Raw genomic sequence first — 25,319 nt, 5'->3', positions numbered from 1 at the left:
TTTTGCATAATATGAAATATTGTACAACACGAATTAATTGTATATGTTTATGACCCGGGCACGCCAAGTTTTTATATTTTGCTTTGTAAGTTTGTTTTATACGCTCCCCGACTTAGAGTTTACGAAAAATTTTCTTTCAAATTATACATTCTGTAAGATATACTTTGTAAATCAAAAGTATTCTAATTGCACTTAACATTAACAATATGATTTGATATTATAGTATATAACACCTTTAATAAACTCTAAAGTAATGTAATTTGTGATATACTATTCAAAATTGAACTTATTTCGGAAATCATTCTGTTAATAAAAATTAAATGTGTTTTAATTTTAAGAAGAAAATCTGTCTAAAACATTTCTATAAAAATTGATTTATGATATTTACTATTTCAAATTACAAATCTTTACAAACTGATTTACATGTAAATACTTGGCCAGTTAATTATTGATTTCATTTAGTTTTTATATTTTTTAGAGAAAAATTTTTTTATTAGTTATTTTTCAGAGATAATTATATTTTCAACTTTCTGTTGTGTATAAGGAATATTTTTGATGTACTTGGCGTACTTTTTTTTACCTTTGTAAAATTTTTTTATTGTGATCTTATTGTTTTTTGTAAAAATTTATATTTTTTCTGCAAAGAACTTTCTGTTGTGTACAAGAAATATTTTTTATATACTAGGCGTAATTTTTTTTACCTTTGTGAGGTTTTTTTATTGTGATCACATTGCTTTTTGTAAAAATTTATATTTTTTCTGTAAAGAATATATATGCGTTTTTAGCATTTTGAGGCCAACTGCACTTTTGTACTTTTAAATCATTTATTAATTGCCACTCGGTACCTTTAGCACATACTATGCTTGCGTAATGTCCATCAGTTATACTTTTACCTTTGATGAAAAATTCCACTAATGACTTTATATATATATATATATATATATATATATAATATATATATATATATATATATGCACCAATACTTATCTTTTCCTTAGGTACAGTTTTAATTTTTAAATCTGTTATTTTAATAATTTTTTTATCACTAATTTTAAATAACAATAACTGTAAAATGATAATACTTCCTGTTATTATTATATCAGTCTTCTCAAGTACTGAAACAGGATCACAATTGGTACATATTTTTTGAATATTATTTCAATGTGAAAAATTATATAGTATTAATTCTTGTAAGTATATGATTTTTTTAAATTTATAAACGATCATATACTAATAAATTGAAATTTTAGTAGACTAGTTAATTGTTATTATATCTTTTTTGACGTTTTTATATAAAATTTTATAAAATTTTGTATAAAATACAAATATTTAATATAATAATACTTTTATTATATAACATAACAATAATTTTCATATACCGTGAAATATTGTATGAACAAGTCTGGATCCATATACACTACTAAAAAAAATAGGGAACATTTTTCATATTCTAAAAATTGGATTATTTTCAAACCTAAATTATACATTACCAAAAAAAGAGAGGAAACATTGTTCATACCTAAGAATTGGACTATTTTTAAAGAAAGTTGAAAGTCGACAAAAAATCGTTGTGCACAAAATTAAAAAACCATTTTAAAACTACAGTTTTAACTTTAACTCACTATCAGTAATTTTTAATATTTGTTTCTTGTTTGTTTTGTACTTTAAAAAAGAACACATTGTTTTGTTCTTTAAAATTACACATTTTTGACACTCTGCAGCTCGATAAAAAAACTCTCGAAAAATTCAATTTAAGTTCCATAAATTACAATATTTTGACTACAAAATGCTTTTTTTTAAATTTTTCTACAATTTTTTTTGACCAAGTTACACAAGTTTGAAATCTGTATTTTTTAGAAATGAAAAAATGATAAAAATTTTTTAAAAATCACCAATAGCGTTAAAGTTAAAATTTTAAGCCTTAAAATGCTTTCTTCATTTTTTGTCTACGTTGATTTTTGGAGAGTATCGACATTATTTCTAACAAATACAGTTTAGCTTCAAAATCGTGTAACTTATTAAAAAAAAAAGAAAAATTTTTAAAAAAGCATTTTATAAGCAAAATAGAAATGTTGTAGTTTATGGAACATAAAATAAATTTTTTTATCGAGTTGCAAAGTGTCAAAAATACGTAATTTTAAGAAACAAAAGAATGTATTCTTTTTTAAAGTACAGAACATGGAAGATAAAAAATTTTTTAAACTATCGATAGCGCGTTAAAGTTGAAAGTTCAAGCATTAAAATGCTTTTTTTAATTTTGTGTATGATGTATTTTTGTCGAGTTTCAACGATTTGAAAATAGCTCAATTTTTAGGGTATAAAAAGTGTTACTTATTTTTTTTAGTAGTATATTTTTATGCAATCTGGGCACTTCAAATTTTTATACTTTGCTTCGATATAAGTGTTTTATGCGACATAGAGTTTATGAAAAATTGTCTTTCAAATTATACATCTTGTAAGACATACTTTGCAAATTAGAGAAGTTCTAACACTCTCTCTCTCTCTCTCTCTCTCTCCCTCTCTCCCTCCCTCTCGCCCTTTCATCCTCCCTTCCTCGCTCCCTATCCTGCTTTCTCTCTCTCTCTCTCCCGCTCTCTCTCTATCGCTCTCTCTCTCTCTCTCTCTCTCTCTCTCTCTCTCTCTCTCTCTCTCTCTTTCTCTCTCATTTATCATATATAAAAGAGTGTACACAAAAGAATAATCAAACGTAAATAGTGTGAATGCCCCTTGATGGACAAAATCGCGTGTGTGCGTGCAAGCATACGTACGTGAGTTTGAAACATATCCGAGAAAAAAAAAATCTCACGTTTGCTATATATGAATATCATTTCTCAGGATTGACAGCCACCAATCTTATTCAAACCGGTCGCAATCGAAAGCTTGCATTCACATTATATAATAAAAGTGCAATTAGATTTTTGATTACGGCTCTAGTTCCTGAGATATTTTAATCGAAAGTATTATAAACATAAAACTCTGGATAAGCTACTTGGTAGCGCCGGTCCTTGTACATAGACAAAATTTTTGACAAGCCATACCGATTTCTTATATAATTGGCGTTTCTTTATATGAACTTTGCGTCGCTACGCTACCGCGTCGCTTGATAACTGAGGTCAACTTCCGAAAAGAATAATAGTCGGCTTTGTCAATAATAAAGTTTAATGGTGATAGAAAATTAAATCCTTTTAATTTTAAAAATTACGGAATAAATTTCTTCTCCCTGTACGTCGATGCATGCAGATTCCTAGTAGACCGCTATAGCCGGTTTTCACGTCGAAGAAACCGCTTTACGTCGAAGCTTATCAAATGCTCTTCACGGGAACAGGTATCCATTTTTTGAACGAGAGAAATTCTACAAGTAGAGACGATTATTTCAAAGGTTACACGCTATTTGCTTTTGATCTTACGCCCGATCTGTCGGCTAATTATGCCGGACACTGAAATCTCGTAATACACAGCAGTTTGCGCTTAGAAGTGCGATTCGAGAAGGCTTTCAGCGAGACCATTAACTGTATTATTTACGCCGAATTTGACAATGTTATAGAAATTAATTCGTCATGTCAAGTCATCGTCGATTTTGCTGGTTAAATTTCTATCGCACACTCGTGTATTTGCTTGTTACAGCATAATACACGGTTAGAAAATTTCCCCCATTTTCTCCCTCCACGTCCGATCAAAAATCGACGGCGATGGCATTGACTAAAAGATCTAAAAATGTACACAGTAACAAAAAAGAATTCAGTTTGATTCGAAAAACGAACATCGGCACTTCGCGAAGAGCTTACATCACGAAAGCGCTTCAGTTTCCGTGACAATATGGATATAGTCGTCGACATACAAGGTTTCCGTGATGCCGAGGAGAAGTTTGTCTCTAAATATGTCGCCGTTGTCGCGATTGACGCTCCATTCGTCAGCTATTGGATTATGTTGCCTCCGCATCCGTTTGGCGAATTATCGGAAAAAGCGAGACGAGAGAACAATTGGTTCACGCGTCATTATCACGGTATCGAGTGGTTCGACGGTGAAGCTAATTCAAAATATTTTACAACACATCTACGTGAAATTACAAGACGTGCGGGTTATATTTACGGCAGACATTACTGTAGCGAAAAAGCTACTTGCGGAATTTACTCTCCAGATATATATATATAATTTGGAAGGTATTTCTCCTGCATTCAAAGATCTGACAACAGGAGAAGAGCACCGATGATATTACGGCTATCATGGATTTCGAAAATTTGGAATCTTCCATTGCGCATTACACAACGCGTACAAATTAAAATATTGGCTAGTCGAGCGAAATAATATTGTTAACGGCGATACAAACAGCAGTACTCTGGCTACTTGCGGCTCTCCTGATAATTGGGAAATAAGCAACAACGATAATGAGAGCGAAGAAATCGGTAGCGGGAACGACGTTTTCCGGGTCATAAATGAAAATATTGAAACACAGACAAATAACGAGATAGATATAAGCAAGTATTTACTATTTTCACCCGAGAAGTCGTTGAAAATTCGACATTACAAGATGACACGGACATAAAAGGAATACCAAAGGAGATAAAAACTGAATTTATTGAATATAAAATTCCGCTTGTTCGTTCATCTTCTGATCAAAATAATGAACTCACGCGAAATCTGCAAGCACTGCGCCACCTCGATGCCATACATGTGGGATTTTATCCTGCCGACAGAGTTCCGAGAGTGTGGACGAGGTCGACAGCCATCGTTGCTAATACCGACAATCACAACCGCCCTGGAGAACATTGGGTCGCCTTTTTATCGACGAGCATGGTTTGGTACATACTTTGACAGTTACGGAATGCCTCCGTTATATCTTGTATTTCTCTTCCGACTTCGTCGAAACTCCATCGATGGAATACTCAACAATTACAAGGATTTTTCTCTCAAACATGCGAACAATACAGCTATGTATTTTTATATTATATGTGTAATGGTTACGAACTTAATCGATTTCTTACTATTTTTACAACAGATTGTGAACATAACGATCGTTTAATCTTACATTTATATCGTAAAATTTTTCTTTGTAAAAAAAAAGAAACATGAGAAACAACACACAACCTATGAATAAGTTTATGTATTAAGATTAATTATTTGTAATCGACATACCATTGTATGAAAAAATTGGCGTCAATAAACAAAAAATTTTTTCCTTAAATTGTCTAATTTTTTTTCTTTCCTTTCTTCCTTTTTACACCGACGCATATCTCTATTCTCTTTCAACAATAACAATCACTTTCATCATAAGTCATACTAGCGTTAATGTCATTTTTCCCGATGAGTCATGGGCCGTCTTCCTCTACACGACACATGTCCGCCAAGACCCACGTCTCAGAGACAACATGTAGAAGATAATTTTCCAACCTATAAATCGTCCACGTGGTTGGCTCAGGGCTTAACATGGCGACGGCAAACACTCGTCACTTTCTCTTATTATAATAAGATAGCCAACCATACTAGGATCTTGCTCGGGATCGCAGAGGACTCAAGTTCGAGACCGACTATTGCCACTCAGCAGAAAAAATAAGTAAATATATAATAATTATTTTCCAATCTATAACTATCCACGCAGCGGAGTTCAACATGGCGGCGGCAGCCTCTCATCATAAATACCTCATTTAACCTTACTCTATCAAGATTCTATTTAGCTCACCATACTAGGACTATGATTGGAAACGCAGAGGACCACGGATCGAGGCCGAATATTATCACACAGCAAGAAAAAAAAATAAATAAATAAATAATAATTAATTTCCTCATAAGTGTCTACGTTCCCGACTCTTTCGCCCCCACCCCACACAGAAGAGAATATCGAATAGATATCTAGTGAATATCTGCATATCTAATTTCTATCCATGTCTACTATGATTAACTAGTAGACATCTAATAGATGAATAAAATATCTATATCTCTCAAATAATTAGCGAGGATATCTAATGGATGTGCACACATTATCCATATATCCATATCCACCAAGAAGCTACCAAAGATATTTATTAGATATTCACGTGTTGTCCACATATCCATGTCCACCAAAAAGCTACCATAGATATTTATTATATATTCACGTGTTATCCACATATCTATGTCCACCAAAAAGCTACCAAAGATATTCATTACATATTTACGTGTTATCCACATAATCATGTCCATCAAGTAGCTACCAAACATATTTATTAGAGATCCACGTGTTATCTACATATATGTAATTCATCTCCGTAAAACGTTTTACCGGAGATATTTTTTGAACATCCATATATTAATTAGAAATTCATATTTGAATAGTTATTTGAATCTTTTTTATACATAATTAATGTTATAACTATTCGATATTTTACATAGTATTACGTATGTAATACTAATACATTTATCTTATTTTTTAGTATTTTTTGGAACATCACTGCCATATTATATCGATCATAATGCGCTGACACGTAGCGTTATAATATTTGTTCAATTACGCAATGAACGTTAAATTCTTTTGGTTCTTTTTCGTTCATCATCTCAAGAAAGCAAAAGAACATCTTTTTAGATTAGTTCGTATACTTTTATAATATGTATGCAAGTCCCGATAGTTGCGCGCGTCGCGGCTATTTCGCCGTTGATTGGCCACTTTTCAATTCATAGCGCTTTTGACTGCGAAATGTTATTACGCGCATATGATCTATCACGCGATTGGCTAATTGGAGATCGCGTGAGCTGCTGAGTCAAGCCGGTGAAGCCGCTGAGGAAGACATCAAGGCCATTGTTCTTCGAGACACGTGAAACCGTGATCGATTTCAGTGATTATCGTATTCATGAAAATCATATTTATGCATCGTACATCGTTTGGCGCATTTTTCCGCACGTATTTCTGAAAGTATATTGTCTTTTTCTCTGATTACCTTATAAAATACATTAAAAAATCGTTGATGCATAATATATTTGATATATCTATTTTAAGAGTTGAATATATTTTAATTAATTTGTATATTATTTTGTTTGCAGTGCATCAGTTTCAATAGTCAAAGAGACTACGTGTGTTAGATTTCATTTTGGTATCGGGATTTGTCAGGTATGTCTTTCATATGTTCTTATTTGTTGTAATTAAATATCTTCTCGCAATCTTGTTTTTTCAATTATAAAAAGTTTGCCTTATATACGTTTGCCTTGTTATCTTTTTTTATCTTTATTTATAACTAATGGCAATGATAAAGTCATATATCTTGATTTGCGTTTTCAGTTTTCATTGAAAATTATTCTCATCGTGTTACATTAGCTGTGGCTTTGGATCGAATAAATATAATTATATTTTATATTTATAACTGCAACTTGTTACAAAAACTTGGATTGATTCTGATTCTGTTGACAACATTGTTAATTTAGCTACTTTGTTTAGAAAATAAAAGTGATTGAGTTATTTACCTGAAAGTAAGGAGAATATAGATTAAATACTTGCTGTATATACACTTGAGATAAATTTAAAATTAAAGTAGTTTTCTCATACTACACTATTGTATTAATGTCGATATATTCTTACGTATTGCTAATTATTGCGAAGTATTGCTATGTATTGCTAGCATATTGCTGGCATATTGCTAGCGTATTGCTAACATCTATTTTATTGCAATTGTTACTGTTTTGCCGCAACATATTTCTAATGAAATGATTGCCACAGTGGTTTACCCTTCATACCATAAAAACTTATTTTATGAAGGTTTTTTTATGGAACTACAATTTTTGATCTGGTGATAAAAATTGTTAAGAGTTGTTTTGAGTTTTGAAATGCTTGCTTTAATTTTGTTCTGTTTTCTATAGTTCTTTATTATTTCAAACTTGGGTGTACTTACATTACTTAATATGATCATTTTTACGTGAAATGCATGTCTTTCTTATTCCTTCGTGCTATCGTATGTCTGATGTGGTGGAGTATTTTATTAGATATACCGAATTTTGGAATGATAACTCATATTCCGTTGGATTATATGCACTTGGTTTGCATTGGTGTGATCAAGAAAATTTTGAATTTTTGGTTATCTGGGCCGTTAAATGTTCGATTGCCGACACGATCAGTAAGCAGCTTTTCGAAATTGTTAATTGAAATGCAGCCATCGATATCCGAATTTGTTCGTAAGCCGCGGGAATTACATTTCTTGAGTTTATAGAAAGCCACAGAGTTGAGACTTTTACTTTTATATACTGGTCCCATTATTTTGAAGAATTATATTAAGAAAAATATCTACAGGAATTTTTTAACATTGCATGTAGCCATTCGGCTATTGTGTTCTCCAGATCTTTTACATATTACTTATGCGGAATCTTTACTACAACACTTTGTGCAGTCATTCATAATCTTATATAGGTCACAGCATACATCTTACAATATACATGCACTATTTTATTTAGCAGATGATGTTAGAAAATTTGGATCTTTAGATACGTTCAGCACTTTTCGATATTAAAATTATTTAAAAAAAATAAAACAGTTTCTTAGAAGAGTTGAACGTCCCTTACAAAAAATCCACAATCGTTTAACAGAAATGGAATATTGCTCATCGTTTGAAAAAGAACATAGAAAAATGAGTGGTGGTACATGGAACACACATTGCGAGTCCAATTTTACCTGGAATAAATGGTCCTCAATATTCAACATTTTCAAGAGTAGATTTCACTCTCTCTATTCATGATCCAAATAACTGTTGTGGTTTAAACGATTGTTCGATTGTTATCATAGAGAATATTGTCACTAATGCTACTAATGATCTTTGAATTATTGGTCGAAAATTCATCAATTTGAATGATCTGTATACTGAACCATGTAATTTCTCCTTGTTGAGAATATATAAGGCAACAGAATGTGAAAATTTATCGATCTGGCCTCTAACTTCTGTTACAATAAAATATGTAAAATTCAATTTTTGTAATACATTCGTACTTCTACCATTGATGCATAATGTACGTATGTCGGTTCTTTATATGTCCCGTTGATACGTTGTATACATTGTATGTATCTTTTAGGTTTAATATATTTTATTTGCAAGATGGCTCTTCCAAACGATCTATTCCATTTACTAGAATTTGAGGATGGAATACAAGTAGTACCTAATAATTGGGTACAAAAAGATATCAACAAATGTTGGTATCCCAATTATAAAACAGATCAACAGATATCATTAAAGCAATAAAAGAAACGACAAACGCGTCAAGATAATTGGTTGATGTATCCAATTAAAAGAGTATTTGGTATATATGGTAAGTGAACGTATCACAAGGATTCTTAACTTGCTGTCTATGTGTAGTTTGCAAACAATTACGAAAAACATATTGTTTATAAAGATTATTATAGATATGTTATATTTTTATAGACTCCTACAGTCAAGCAATAAACTAAAAAAAGCAGAAATGAATTCCGATATTAATACCGATACTGACGACAAAGCACAAAGAAAAATCAGAGCCAGAAAACAGATTGATATTGATGATGATGAAAGCGATGATGATCATGATAGTGATCCTCTCCGCCTACCATCATATCCGAAAGCACCTATAGTTGTTTATACGAGTAAGTAATATTAAAATTGTTTTTATTACGCGTGTATTTTGAAATATTCGTATACGTTTGAGGTCATTGAATATTCATTGGAAAAGTCTGAAAAATAAAAACATTTAAATCTGGCTTTATAGTCGAGCAGTGACATATTTAAAGAATATTTAGAATTCTGATAAACCGTTAATAATATCACGATATTAATATCGTCTTTTATATTTTAAATAATCTTCTGTATTATAAGATTTTATAAATATATGTATGTACACTCATATATACAATTTTATATACTTTTTCAGATACGTACAAAGGAGATGCACGCAACATACCCAAAAAGGAACTAAAGAATATATTAAAATTAAGTAGGCCAATTCAATATAGTATATTTTCAGTCAAGATGTCAATTAGCAATTCTTTAACTGACTATTTTTTATTTTAAATAATCTGTATTGTAAATTTTTTTAAATATATGTATATACACTGCTAATACAATTATTCCCGTGTTCCGATATTACTGCCAACACTGAAAATCTATAGGTCACGTTACGTGAACTATAGATTTCCAGTACTGACAGTAATATCGGAACACGGCCTTTATATACTCTTTTAGATATATACAAAGGAGATATCCAAGGATCTCCCATCTCCCATAGAGAGATACCCAAAAGAGATAACCATACACAAAAAGGAAATGAAGAATATATTACAATTGAAAGTAAGTAGAACATAATTCGATATTATATATTTTCAGACAAAATGTCAATTAGCAATTTTTTTTTAGCTTAAATTAGTTTTAGATGATTAATGAACGCAATTCTGTTTAAAACAAAAATATTTTACTTTTTTTTTAAATTTAGTAAATATAAAAGTTTATATCGAAAAATATATTTTTTTATCTTGAATGCTAATATTTTCTAAAATGTCAATGGAAATGAAACATTTGTTTACTGTCCATTTAACTGAGAATAGTAGTTCAAAAATTATGCTTTACCGAAAACGAGTCACAATGTAGCTTTATTTATATTATATATATTATATATATTATATATATTTGTGTTATTTTCAGATTATCTTCATCGTATGGATAGAACGTTAGCAGATATAAAATTTGACATAAATCAACTCATTGAGCAATATCAACTTATATTGACTAAAATGAATTCAAATAATGGTTCCAATCTGACGCGAGAATGTCATAGCCCTTTGCCAAATGAATGAAGCAAATTGTCTCTCCCTCTGAAAACTGTAGAAGAACTAGAATATTTACAATGCATGCTTTTTTCAAATGAAGAAGGATTAAAAGAGCGTATGGTGAGTTATGTAAAGTAACATATATACAAATATACTAGCATTCATTTGCTAACATACTAATATACATTTGTTTTATGTATGCTTTTAAAATATTTCAGTTCAGCATATTGGCAGCTATTGGTGGATGTACTTACGAAGAAATGGTTAAAAGAATGCTTATATAATATATATTTTTACGAATGAAGTAGCTAGTTTGTACAGTTGGGTGGGAGGAAAGGGAAAACGAAAACTTCATCATTTAGAGATAATGAAATTAATGTTTAGTAAGCAAAAATAGTTTTTATTAAACACATTTTTGGATATTAAAATACCACTGCATGTTAAAATTTCCACATAAACAAATTAGTTTATTTATTCAATGTTTTAACAATTCTAATAATTAAATTTTTTAAAACATTTTTTTCGCTTACTGTAATGTTATGATATCGCGAAGACATGAAGAAGCATTTCTATTACATAGTATGAAAATACAGAAAATAAAACATTAATAAACTGTTTCTTGTAGAAGTCATCAGGAAGACATTCCCTAATGTCACAGAGAAAGATTTTGAAACAAAATGTAAAGATTGGTTTCGACACGCGAAACACAGATTCGAGAATGAAAAACGGCGGCAAAGTAATTCGACGCAGGTAAGAATTTATGTTAAATATATTTGCTAATAAATAGCTATCTGTTTCATATATCTTTATAATTATGTGTACAGGGTATTTCAAAGATATTGCGCACTTTCTCTGTCGATAGACATTAAACTCCAAACTAAAAAGAATGTGTGTTTCATTGTTTCAGCAATAATCAGTTGCCAGAAGCATAATTTTTACATCGAAGCAACAATTATTATATGCAATTGCTGAACGCTCATGTGACACCGACGAATATTCGTATAACGCCTGTGCATCCGATCAACCGCAGCCGTACATATTAGGCTATCCTAACATAAGATTTTAATTGCCCACATATCTGCTATCATCGTCCGGGGTTATGGAAAAGTTTCATCCACTGAAGGAAGACTTTGCTATGCTTTATGTAGCGCTCGAGGAAGAGCTGAATGTGCAGACGTACAACCACGACAAGATCGTGTCGTTCGTTGACTTAGCATGGGACGCGATCATAAGAGAAAATGTGACTGCAATCGCTCGTATAGTTTTATAGTGGACAATGAAAGTGAAAGTTGTCGAAACGAAGGCAATAACAGCAATTTTTGTATTCGTAAACCATTTCCATTATAAATTATATTTAGTTAGTTTTTTTCAAGTCTTTTAGTTAAATTGAGTCGAAATATTAAAGATTAAAATATATAAAAAGATATAGTGTTTTACTTAATAATATAAATGAAGACGTGCGGATATATCAAAGAAAAGTAAATGCGCGTTATATAATGAGATGATAGCATGGTTAAGTTATTAGAACTCAAAATGGTTACTTCTTCCAGCGCTGTGGAATATTCGATATAAAATTTAAAAAAATCACTAATGGATTTTGAAAACGTTAAAGTGCGCTCAAAATCTGGTCAAATGTCTGTGAAAATGAAATGCTAAATGTGTCACAAAATTATATTTTTTTAGACACTTATTTAGTATGTAAATGAATTTGTATGCACGTGTGTATAATTCGTGTAAATTTTGTATAGATTTCATCGGGAAACCATAGAAATGAGATTGCTATTTGCTCATATAGTCATCATATACACGTTGAAATATCTCTGAACTTTTCCAAGGATTCTAAACAAAAATTATTCTAGATTAATTGGATTTCATGTGAATAATTACGCTATAATATTCTTAATCAATGGACTAAATTATATTTACGAATCACTAACAATATTTACTGCTTTGCTTGCGTATATTGTCTACAAGAGACACAGTTTATATAATCTTGTATTATTCCAAATTTCGCAGAAAAATGAACGATATAATTTTTGATGTGTAAAAGTTTAAATATAAAATGGATGCGTGTCGCAGCTGCCAGATATAGGTGAGAGAATAGAAAGTTGAATAATTCAATCTAATTCTGCTATCTGCAAACTAGATTATAGAGTGGATTGCTTTTTTTTTAAATAACTAATGAATATGCAAATGTATTATTATTATGTCGGAATAATTATTAAAAAACAAAATATAGCATTGTTATTATTAAACAATGCAAAAAATTTTTGTATTTTGAGTTTCAAGATAGAAAAGCAGATTAAATAAAAAAATTAGCAGAATAAAAACATAACGCAGATTTTTAGAATATTTAGATCAAAAAGAAAACTGATAAATATATAAACATTATTTCATATATGCTCTAATTATGCGCACTATATTGTGTACATGATTCAGTTACACACAGAAAAAATCTTTAAGATTATTTACTAAAAATTAAATAATAAAAAATAAATAAAAAAAATAAAAAAAATAAAAATAAATAAAAAAAAATATGTGAAATAAGAAAATTTGTACTAATCACGTTCAATTTTCAAATAATATTTTTATTGAAATTAATACTATAAAACGATGTTAATAACAACAGAACTATGAAAACTGGATAATTCGATGATAATTTATCGTAATTATATCGTAGAGCAAAACATGCCATTCTATGTTAAATCAGATATGAACTGTTTAATAATGAACTGTATAACTCAATATATAAAAGCTTCACCTTCGAGAAAAATGAGTGGTTGACAATACAAGCATATGATTAATTAAAATGCATTTTATACATTGTCAAAGTTCAACGGTTACACAACAACAAAGCAAAAATGTGTGAGTTAAAGTAATATTTAGCGGCATTATTTAAACGCGAGATATTTTGTTTGTTCAAACTTATATACACAGTTGTAAAGCATTAAAAAATTATGCAATATACATGCTTTTTAGTATGGATAAAATTTTGAAAGAAATTAAAAACATTTTTTTGGAATTTAAACCAAAATTATTTTATGCGTCAAAAATATTAAATTGCTCCTTAAATAATATTATTGGTAAAAATTATATTGCATTTAACGGTTTTAATAATACTTTTTTACTTTTTTTAGAACATTTTATTTTCTTCAAATATTTTATTTTTTAATTAATTTTAAAAAAAATTATTTGAAAATCATAAAAATATAAAAACTTTATAACGCATTTAAATATTTATTTGTATATTTACATGTATGTAGGATGTAGGCGCACGGTAACAACTGTATCACCGTATGCAGAGAGAGCAGGTTAGATCGAGTCAGGAAAGTCCTTTACTATTTTAAGATTTTTGCAATAATTGAAGAGAAATTAATTTTAAAACATCTATCAATTTGCGCGGATATAAACGCATGATGAGAAAAGACATTTTTAGACCCAGACACCAATGTTATTTTGGCTTAAAACTTTTGGCTTGATAATAAACAATATTATTTTATTTTTGACTTTAGACTTTAGATTATAATTTAATCTTTGATTAACTTATATATTTAATAACACTTTTCTCTTTTTCTATAATGTATACCCATTCACTAATCAAATTTGATCCCTTATTTTATCAATAATGTATAATTAATAATGTATAAGTATATCATATAATAATGATAAATAATGTATAAGTGTATCATAAATATTAATTTTAAGAATCATGACTCTTTATTTTTTGAAATGGAAAACAATTTAAAATAAATTATTTATTAAATTTAAATTAGCATGTTGCACGTGGTATCAAAGTTTATCGGATATACATATTTTGAATATTTAAATAGATCAAAGTAGATACGATGATGTAAAAGTATATTTCAATGCTAAAACGCACAATGTAGCACGCACTTCTATCGAGTTTCAAGGAAATATATTTAATAAATCATATCTCTCTTTGATTAAATTATAATGTGTAAAACTACTATAAATTATAAAGCATCCCAAAATTATATTATTTGTTATATGTAAGTACATATTATTATTTATATGTTTTATTAAACTTCTGCTGTCCAAAGTTTAAAGTTTAAAGTTGGACTGTAGGCAACAAATATTGCACTAAGAAATAAACCGCCACAACAATGTAATATTCAACATAATATTTCTGACAAAGAAAATGTTGTATATAATCTCGATTACAACAGTAGTTCAAATTTGGAGGATTTATTATGTCCGATCGCACTTATTTTAATAACGATGAGAATGCTAGACATAGAAGTTTGTCTACTGCTGCATCAATTAGAGACGATTTAACAAACTGGGCAGTACAATTTCAGATATCACATACAGCATTACTGCATTATTGTCAATTTTAAGAAAACGTGGCTTTGATAGCTATTTGCCGAGAAACTCTAAAACATTAATGAAAACATCACAATATACTAACATACGGAAAGTTACACCAGGGGAATACTTTCATGGCTTAAGATCAGGAATAATGGCGTTTCTACAAAAAAGTCAAGATGACGTTGATGTAGTTCAAATACAAATCAGCATAGATGGGCTGCCAATTTCAAAATCCTCTACTAATCAATTGTGGCCTATTTATAAAAATGTCATAAAGGCTGGATATCACCGAGCCTTTGTGACATTTTTAGTATTGGCTGTTATTTTGGTTCCAAGAAACCGTATGATTGTAACGAGGTTTTGCGTGATTTTGTGGACGAAGCGAAAATTCTTGTTACTGAAGGACTTGAATGTAAAGGAGACATACATGTGTATTCATACATTCTTTAATTGCTGATGCATCTGCAAAATCTTTTGTAACTGCCACAAAAGGACATACCGGTTATTTCAGTTGTACAAAATGTACAACTGAAGGTGAATATATTGATGGGAGAATGTGCTTCCTGGATATCAATTGTAACAGACGGACAAATGAAAGTTTTCTTATACGAAGACAATAGAATATCATAAAACATTTACACATACAACAATTATATATATTATGTATTTACATATATATTATATTAGTATTTTAAAATAGTAGTTACTGGTATAGTAATTAGCCAGAGGCGATTTGTGAGCTGGTTGTTTTAAAAATATTTCACACCAAATGCGTTTTGATGTGCGCTTTGGTTAAAAATATATGCCAGAGGCGATTAATTCGTGAGCTGGTCACAAGATACGATTTGCATGTGTGTTAAATCAATGCCAGAGGCGATCAATTCGTGAGCTGGTTGTTATTTCACACAAGATGCAATTTGTGTGTTCAAAAATATATGCCAGAGGCGATCAATTCATGAGCTGGATAGGATATATTTGGACAAATATCACATAATGTGTATTTATGTCCTACTAATATATCAACATTCACATTTATGTGAAAAACTTTATAATACTGAGCTATCGATGATATCGATTATATCGATGTACTAAAGATGATAAAGATTTATTATTGTATTCATAAAACTTATTATGATGTGCAAAAAAATATCAAGAAAAAAACCTCAATATATAATATATTTTATATATGTACACATAAATAGGTATATATAGAAATATGGACACAAATGACCAAATGGCTGTATATAACAATTTGTGATTCCTTATAATTAGAGTTATAATTATTTAATTAATTATAACTATTATAAAATTTGCAAATCAAAGAAAAATAAAAACGTTTTTATTACAGTTACTCATATTATAGTTCCAAAAATCTGATTCTTATTTCCGAATAGTATTACACATAAGAAAAATTTTTATTATTAATTTTTGTTGAATTGTTATTTAATTCAACGAGTAAAAGACATTTATTACAAGAAAGCACATTTAGCCATCAAATTTTAACAAGATGCTATATTTTTTTTAAACTTTGGACAGCAGAAGTTTAATAAAACATGAATAATAATATGTACTTACATATTACAAATAACATAATTTTGTGATGCTTTACAATTTATATAGTAGTTTTACATATTATAATTTAATAAAAGAGATATATGATTTATTAAATATATTTCTTTGAAACGAAAGAAGTGCGTGTTGCAATATTGAAATATATTCTTGCATTATCGTACTTTGATTTATTAATTTACTTGAATATTCAAAATATGTATATCCGATAAATTTCCACGTGCTAATTTAAATTAAATGAATAATCTATTTTTTTAAATAAATTATTCATTTAATTTAAATTAGCACGTTGTGCGCGAAAGTTATGTGTGAACGTGCGAGCGAGCGTGCTCCGAAAAGACAAGCGCGAAATGAGACGGCCGACGGACAAACGCACCCGCGAGTATCGAGACGCGCTTGATTCTAAGACGAATAGAATCTGTACACTTTTTACAAGAGTAATTATACGTGTCATACGACTATAATTCGCGGCGGACGAACAGCGATAAATCGTCTGTCTCGGAATAACTCCGGTAGTCACACAACGGCACTGAAATATACGACTATTTCTATAAATGAAACTGAATTTATATTATCACTCGGATAGCGTGTACGCGTCGATTGTTTTTAGCGGACTGCGCCGAGCTCGGTTGTCGGCTCGCTTTTATCAGGTCGTCACCTTCTCGAAGGATCCAGAAGGTTCCCGAAATTCGCTCACTTCCGTCGACAGTTTTTATGTGACTTGTTTGTCACAATTTCATCTTAGATCCTTTGAGAAGGGCGACGGTGTTTATTGATGCCGCGCGTTTTCGCTCGATCGCAGAAATGCCGCCTCGCAACAACATGCTAAGTTCGAGATTGCTGCAATCTCGAACACACGTAGAAATTTATCGGATATACATATTTTGAATATTCAAATAAATTAATAAATCAAAGTACGATGCATCTTGTTAAAATTTGTTGTATTTTCTATTTCAAACAATTAAGAGTTAAGATTCTTAAAAAAATCTGTACTTATGCTGCCCATATAAATGATTGCTAAAATAAGGATCAAATTTGATCAGTAAATGAGTATGTATTATAATAAAAGAGAAAAGTGTTATAAAATATAAGTTAATCAATGATTAAATAATCTATAGTAATATGTAAAGTCCAAAGCCAAATAATATTGTTTATTACTAAGTTAAAAGTCTTAAGTTTCACTTAAAGCTAAAATAACATGAGTGTAATTGAGTCTAAAATCTCTTTTCTCGTCACGCGCTTATATTTGCGCAAATTTACAGATGTTTTAAAATTAATTTCCCTTTAATTATTGCAAAAATCGCAAAATAGTATAGAACTTTTCTACTCAGGCTAACCCGCATACGGTGATATAATTATTATTGTATATATTATATATACGGTGATATATACCCAGTAAACACTCAGGGCTCATTTCCGTAACAATTACATAATGTTCTATATGTATATATATTACAGATCATTAAAATGAAACTATAACGTATCAGTTATATCAATAACGTAATGAATCTATAATTGTTGCATAGAATTGTTATGTAATTTTGTTGTTACTTTGTTATATAACATTTATGCAATTTGGTGAACGTAAATGTGCATACTCTAAAAGTTTCGTAAATGCTACGTTACTTTAACAACATAATTGAAACGTAATGCTAAATACGTAACATTTATGTATTTTAGTGAATGTAAATGTGTATACTCTAAAAATTTCGTAAATGCTACGTAACTCTAACGACGTAATTGAAACGTTATAATAAATACATAACATTTATGAATTTTGATGAATGTAAATGTGTGTATTCTAAAAACTTCATAAATGTTATGTAACTTTAACGACATAATTGTAACGTTATTTTAAATATGTAATATTATTTTATTGATGTCAATGTATACATTTTTGTTAAAACCTTGTAAAAAGAATTCGTAAAAGGAAGAGAATTATGCAGAAACAAGAAAATGAAAGATTCTCTTCCTTTACGAATTTTTTTACAGGGTTTTAACAAAAATGTATACATTGATATCAATAAAATAATATTAATATGTTACATGTTTAAAATAACGTTATAATTATATCGTTAAACTTACATAACATTTATGAAGTTTTTAGAGTATACATGTTTACATTCACCAAAATACATAAATGTTACGTATTTAACATTAATAACGTTACACTTATGTCGTTAGAGTTATGTAGCATTTATAAAACTTTTAGAGTATACACGTTTACATTCATCAAAATTCATAAATGTTATGTATTTATTATAACGTTTCAATTACGTCGTTAGAGTTACGTAGCATTTACGAAACTTTTAGAGTATACACATTTATGTTCATCAAATTGAATAAATGTTACATAACAGAGTAACGACAAAATTACATAACATTTCTATGTAACAATTAAGCGGGGAGCACACACTTTTGCATAAGCGCATAATTATAAGCATAAGGAAATTGATTGGTTCATTTCCTTATGCATATATTTGTGGACCAATCAATTTCTTTATGGTTATGCGCTTATGCAAAAGTGTGTGCTCCCCGCTTTACAGATTCATTACGTTATTGACTGATACGTTATAATTCTATTTTGTTCAATTATAATATATAGAATGATATGTAATTACTAAGTAAATATACGTTACTGAAATTACTTATGTTCTTTGTGCAAAATTAGTAAGCTTTTCTCTACATTATGCATCGGTATAAGTTATGTGAACATGCTCTTATGGGATAAGTCTGTGATTGGCTTAGTCGCATTAAGTATAATACGTGCAAGTGCGCAATCATTGTACAAAGCATCCCGTGCTTCTGTGCGTTAGGTTTTACTTTTCAATATGTTAAGATTCATACATAAAAAATATTTATTAATTATAAGATTCTATTTCATTTGCAAAAAATTATTATGAAAAAATTCAATAATAAACTGTCAAAATATGTGAATTATTCGAAAAAATATTATATCTACAGTTTTTTCTAACGCAGATATCTACGAAAACATCTACCACATCTACGAAAACAGTAGTCGTGCGTGCTAAAAAATTGTGTTAAAAGTGTGAACAGTATCGAGATATTGGTAAGTATGAAATAAAAATTCACTTAATAATTAATGCCAACAAGTGATAATTGTTGTCTTGTGGTAAAAAATCTATGCTAAAGATTGAATTCCTCTTGTGCAGTGAACAAAAGATACAGCGTACCACGTGAAAATCGCGTGCGCCTAACAAAGGACAAAGGACCTCGTGCCGGCGAAAGATACACCTAGTTTTGCCTCATTATTTATATATTTTGGCATTTTTATAGTGAGTACGATTTATTTTATGCAACATTATTTTCCTCATGTTTTTTTACAATATTTGTTGCACAGTCATTTAATGAGAAAAACAAGAAATCTTTTATTTGCACTATTTTTTGAATCAGAAGCTTGAACATTTCGAGTGTAAAGTTACATCATCTCTTAATTATAGATTTATTTTGTATTGCATTGCACACTAAATTCCGGTCTACAATTTTTTTATAATGATCATAATGGTTATCCCAATGATAAATGATATCAGTTATGAAATATATAACTTATATTGTTGAGCAAGATATCTGCATTAGAAAAAACTGTAGATATAATATTTTTTCGAATAATTCACATATTTTGAAAGTTTATTATTGATTTTTTTCATAATAATTTTTTGCAAATGAAATAGAATCTTATAATTAATAAATATTTTTTATGTATGAATCTTAATTTTTCAATTTGATATTTGACCGTGAATTAATTTGATGTAAACTGATTTTTATTCAAGTAAAATATTTAAACATGATAGCATTAATTATTACAAGTTATAACATAATGAAGTTATAAGTCTTAAAAAATTGTAAATATTATGCGTGCAATATGCTTATATAATTACTTTAATTTATAATTTATAATAAATTCATAATAACATGCAACGTAACCAAAAAAAATTATTCGTGTTTAATTGATTACAACACTAAAAGAAATTACAAAAATATTTACATTAAAAGACATTGAAAAAATTATGTAGGTTTCACTGTAATTGTGAAGAAAAAAATTTCAAATTTTTTATATATAAATAAAATACTATTTAAGAAATATAGATTACATTTTTTCTAAAATTTTTTATTGGCGTCTTTAAAATATTACATAAATGATATTTTAATTATTGAATTAGTTTGTTTAAAAAAAAACTGCAAACGTCTTAAAACATTTTTTATTCAAAATATTTTTAATTCTCCATATAAGCTTCCTATATATTGTTTCAGTGATAAAGGAGAATATAACATAAACAAAATAATATCAGGCAAACCCAAACCTATATTCGTGTACATAATCGCAATTCATCTATTTTCTATTGCTTTATAAAATTATATATTATGTCCAAATCAAAATTAAGACTAGACATTATTTCTTTAACGCCAAGGAAGCGGCGATGTATTTTCTTAAAAAAATTTCGTAATATTTGCCAAATGACTATTAATTCAAATTTGGAAATTCAAAATAATATCGTAAATTTATCGAATGTGCCAGATAATATCGAACAATTACCTCAGCAGCAAAATGTACTAAAAGAAATTGATTTCGATTATTCCAATGTAATGAACATTAATAAGTGTACAGAAAATAATCATGATTTAGTCTCTGAACATTCGGAAATTAGTATTGATAAAAATAGTCCTCAGTTAAGTATTTCAAGTGATAAATTTTCCAAAACAGAACTTATTAATGACATCCGATTATGGGTTATTGAAAATCGTGTCAGTCATTCTGCTATTAGTAGTTTACTGAAAATTCTAGTAAAATACGGCCATAATCTTCCTATTGATGCTCGAACTCTGTTTCAAACTCCCAAACAAGTAGACATTATTGAAATGATATCAGGAAAATATTATCATGCAGGTTTAGGTGATAGAATTTAAAAAAATCTATTCGTAAACATTATTATCGAAGTAATTTACCATCTCAGATAAATATTAATGTAAATGTAGATGGTCTTCCTTTAACAAAATCTTCTGGGAGTCAATTTTGGCCTATTTTAGGTAGTATAGTTGCAGATTTTTACACCGAACCGTTTATAATTGGTGTTTATCATGGTTTTGAAAAGCCAAAATGTTGCAATACTTTTTTGAAATATTTCATGGATGATTGTTTTGAAATTTTCCGAACTGGCATTGTAGAATATGGCAAAAAAATAACTATGAAATTGAACGTATTTATCTGCGATGCTCCTGCAAAATCGTTTATCAAGGGAATTAGAGGACATAATGCGTATTTTGGATGCGGAAATTGTATTCAAGAGGGAGATTACATAGAAAATCGAATAACGTACCCAGAAATTAATGCTATGTTAAGATCAGATGAATCTTTTAAATTAAGAAAACAAGAAGAACACCATAAAATCACTTCAAATCTTGAAGATTTAAATATTGGAATGGTTACTCAATTTCCTTTAGACTACATGCATCTCGTACTATTAGGAGTAATGAAAAAATTGTTGCAGTTTTGGATTAAAGGTAAACATAATGTTCGTATGGTTGCAACTCAGATAACTCTTGCTTCAACTTCTTTATTATCTATGTCATTATTCTTACCTAAGGAATTTGCTAGAAAGCCAAGCAAATTAGATGAAGTTGATCGCTTTAAAGCCACCGAATTAAGACAATTATTATTATATACTGGGCCAATAATCTTTTTTAAAAAATTATCACGTGATAAATATGTTCTTTTTTTGAGTTTGAGCATAGCAATTCGAATTTTATGTAGCAAAGAATATTGCGTACAACTGCTTGATTATGCACACAGTTTATTATTGTATTTTGTTGAAAATTACGGCACATTATATGGTCGTCAATATATATCATATAACGTTCATAATTTAATTCATTTGTGTTCTTATGTAAAATTATGGGGAGAGTTAGATAAATTTAGCGCGTTTAAGTTCGAAAATTATATGCAAAAAATTAAGAATTAATCAAGAATTAGATCTTCGAGTCGGCCATTAGAACAATTAATCAATCGTTGTAAAGAAGAAGATAATTTTAATATAACAAATGTAGAAAAGAATTATCCAATACCAAAAGAATGTATTATAAATGGCAAAAAGATAATAAAATCAGTTCAATATAAATGTTTCTATCTAAATACAAGAACTGCTGATAATTGTTGTCTTTTGTTAGATGGTACGATAATTTCACTTACGAAAATTTATTTTAAAAATAAACAGATTTATATTATTGACAAAAAATATTTAAATATTAAATCATTTTTTCACATTCCATGAAACTCTTTAAATATCGGAATTAAAAAGATTAACGAGTCACAGTATGAGTTAATTACTGTTCCATTGTCTGATATTAAATTAAAATGTGTAAAACTGCCTTTATGTGACGAAGAAGCTGTGGTATTGTCTTTACTGCACCAACAAGAAATATGTTTATGGCGAGTACTCATTTTGATAGAATATATAATTGAAAACAATATTAAATTATTTAATAAGTTTTCCTTTTTTACAGATTATTAATAATGGTAAAAAATTTCGCTGTCGTAACTTTTCCAAGCGATGGGAATAATGAAGAAGAGATCGTATCAGAAGTTTCATCTTTATGGCTTTCCTCCAATTTAACAGAATGCTGGTGGCCATCGGTAAAAAATATTAACACCTTTATTGTGAAACAAACTCCACCTGTTACTAATGATCCTAAATGGACACTTTATCCTATCAAATTTCATAGATATTATGGTAATTTATATTTTCAGAACTTCAGTAATTATTACTTCAGAACTTATGTAATTATTTTTTTATTATTTTAAAAAATAATGTAACTTGTAAATTGTTTTGTTTTAATCAAGATTCATTAGATGAGGCTAGACAGAGAGCAACGAATTATTCTTCAAGCGATGAAAGTAATACAAATCAAATAAAGAAGTCATGCACAAAACGGTCACTAAATACTGTTTATAACAATGAATCTGAATCTGATTCTGATGACTCACGTTCAATTATACCAAATCCACCACATCTTAAAGATACAAATGTCTCACAATCAGCCAAAAATATTCAATCAATCTCAAATATTTTGGATTCAACAATTATTAATAATATTGATTTGGAAATTCTTGATGGAACTATAGTACCTCACAAAAGTAATTTTTATTTTAATTCTTTTATTCCATTTTTTTTATCTCTATAATAAAACAGTTTTTTAAAATTATAGTTATTACTGTTTATCATGTGAGTAATCTAATACTTTTTTAATATTTAGATATGCAGGATGTATATACGTTAGTGTTAGAAATGTCAGATAAAATGAAAGGTTTTGTATTTATTTTTTGTCTTATAATCTTATTAATATCTCTTTATGGCATTGTTTATTTAATATTATTAATTTTTTAGATAATTTTGAAAAAATATGTACAGCTATAACTACAATTTCATTAAACATACAAGCTATTGATACTCGTTTAAAAAACATGGAAACACAACATAACCAACATAAGTCTAAAGCATCTGCCATGGATACATCAAATATACAAAGATCTTTTCCGTTTAAGAGCATAAATGAAGTAATAGCTTTTGAAAATAGTTTATCAGAAAATACAGATGAGTACAACAAATTTGTAAATTTAATTAAGTTATTTAAATGCAGATTTTATTTAAATAGAATAATAGAAATTATATTATTGATATGTTTTATTTTTAAAGATGCTGTATATATCCTGCATAGGCGGAGGGTCCGCTAAAGAAAAATTTAATTCGTATTTATCGAACTTTATTTTCTAATGAAGTTGTCAAGGTTTCATCCTGGAAACTACGTAATCATTTTAAAATAAGTAGTTTAAAATCTATATTGACGGGAATACAAGGTAAAATATATTTTTATATTTATAAATAAATTTATAAAATATAAAATTTAATTTAATGTAAATTTTTTTTAATAATTCAGCAACAATTTTGGCTCAACACCAATTCACAAACAAAGAGTTTGAAGACATCACGAAAAATGGTTTCGCCAAGGTGGTCAGAGGCTTAGCAGACAACAAAAAGACTCCGAAGAAGCAAATCCGCAAGTTATTTAAATGTCTCAAAAGCTAATCATTTTTTATTATAATCTTTTTTCTTATTAGTTTATGAGCTTTTGACTCTTTCTTACTTTATCTAACAATTTTTTTAATTACAAAAAGTATAATTGCTTTATTGTTTTTTTTTTCAAATAAAAATCGAATTGCGTTTCTATTTTTGTTTAAATTAGATTTACTCTAACGGTACACACTTATATATTTTAAACAAATGTGTTATAATTAACGAATCATACATGACTCGCAAAGATTTTGACAAGTGTGTTTATGAATGTAAAAATTATAGTTTCATGAGGAGAAGCCTAAAAAACTCATTCCTTATTAATGTACAACGTTAAAACAAAAAATAATATCGCAAATACTCGAGTATACCGTGAGGGTTAAATTTATCATATTAATTACTATTATAGTAAATTTATAATTTATAATATTTCTAAATTTAATTAATTTATAATATTATTAAGTGTTATTAGTGTAATACTATATTTTGCAACAAAATTAGGGAATTATTATACTTCGACATAAAAAGGCGTAGAAAGGATGAAATTCAAATTGATATACCTTTCGAAAAAATGATCACAGAGTGATATTTAAAAA

General features: G+C 28.7%; 1 protein-coding gene, 1 long non-coding RNA gene and 1 pseudogene across 10 annotated transcripts; all 3 read left to right on the top strand.

The window, feature by feature from the left end:
- The first annotated feature begins 6,663 nt into the window (after positions 1–6,663).
- LOC126852065 (uncharacterized) lies at positions 6,664–14,252 on the top strand. Of its 4 annotated transcripts, none has more exons than XR_007687760.1 (10): positions 6,664–6,883; positions 7,012–7,078; positions 9,022–9,255; positions 9,369–9,565; positions 9,850–9,912; positions 10,161–10,265; positions 10,617–10,861; positions 10,960–11,124; positions 11,367–11,491; positions 11,649–14,252. It is a non-coding gene; the product is annotated as an uncharacterized LOC126852065 (long non-coding RNA). The 4 variants fall into 4 exon arrangements; XR_007687761.1 differs by having other exon boundaries at positions 6,665–6,871; XR_007687762.1 differs by lacking the exons at positions 6,664–6,883; positions 7,012–7,078 and adding an exon at positions 7,103–8,719.
- Positions 14,253–14,831: 579 nt separating this feature from the next.
- Positions 14,832–15,702, top strand: LOC126852030 (uncharacterized; annotated as a pseudogene).
- Positions 15,703–19,637: 3,935 nt separating this feature from the next.
- On the top strand, positions 19,638–24,979 carry LOC126852014 (uncharacterized). 6 transcript variants are annotated; one of them, XM_050596474.1, is made up of 10 exons: positions 19,638–19,709; positions 19,813–19,935; positions 20,912–22,159; positions 22,954–23,084; positions 23,159–23,385; positions 23,496–23,789; positions 23,909–23,959; positions 24,040–24,263; positions 24,349–24,509; positions 24,590–24,979. In XM_050596474.1, exons 5-9 carry the CDS (start codon positions 23,169–23,171, stop codon positions 24,424–24,426), a joined length of 864 nt encoding a protein of 287 aa, XP_050452431.1. In that variant the 5' UTR covers positions 19,638–19,709; positions 19,813–19,935; positions 20,912–22,159; positions 22,954–23,084; positions 23,159–23,168; the 3' UTR covers positions 24,427–24,509; positions 24,590–24,979. The 6 variants fall into 6 exon arrangements, 5 of the variants coding, with proteins under 5 accessions (XP_050452431.1, XP_050452429.1, XP_050452426.1 ...); XM_050596472.1 differs by having other exon boundaries at positions 21,824–22,159; positions 24,040–24,509; XM_050596469.1 differs by having other exon boundaries at positions 24,040–24,509.
- Positions 24,980–25,319: the final 340 nt, after the last annotated feature.

The sequence above is a fragment of the Cataglyphis hispanica genome, chromosome 9, assembly GCF_021464435.1.
Source record: "Cataglyphis hispanica isolate Lineage 1 chromosome 9, ULB_Chis1_1.0, whole genome shotgun sequence".
NCBI lineage: Eukaryota > Metazoa > Arthropoda > Insecta > Hymenoptera > Formicidae > Cataglyphis > Cataglyphis hispanica.
This window is presented reverse-complemented; position numbering and strand designations above follow the sequence as displayed.

Bases quoted from the DNA above. Each gene is read 5' to 3' on its own strand.
- LOC126852014 (XM_050596473.1), top strand. From the start codon at position 23,169: ATGGTAAAAAATTTCGCTGTCGTAACTTTTCCAAGCGATGGGAATAAT. The intron at 23,386-23,495 runs GTAATTTATATT...GTTTTAATCAAG, and splicing joins CAAATTTCATAGATATTATG to ATTCATTAGATGAGGCTAGA. The intron at 23,790-23,908 runs GTAATTTTTATT...TTTAATATTTAG, and splicing joins AACTATAGTACCTCACAAAA to ATATGCAGGATGTATATACG.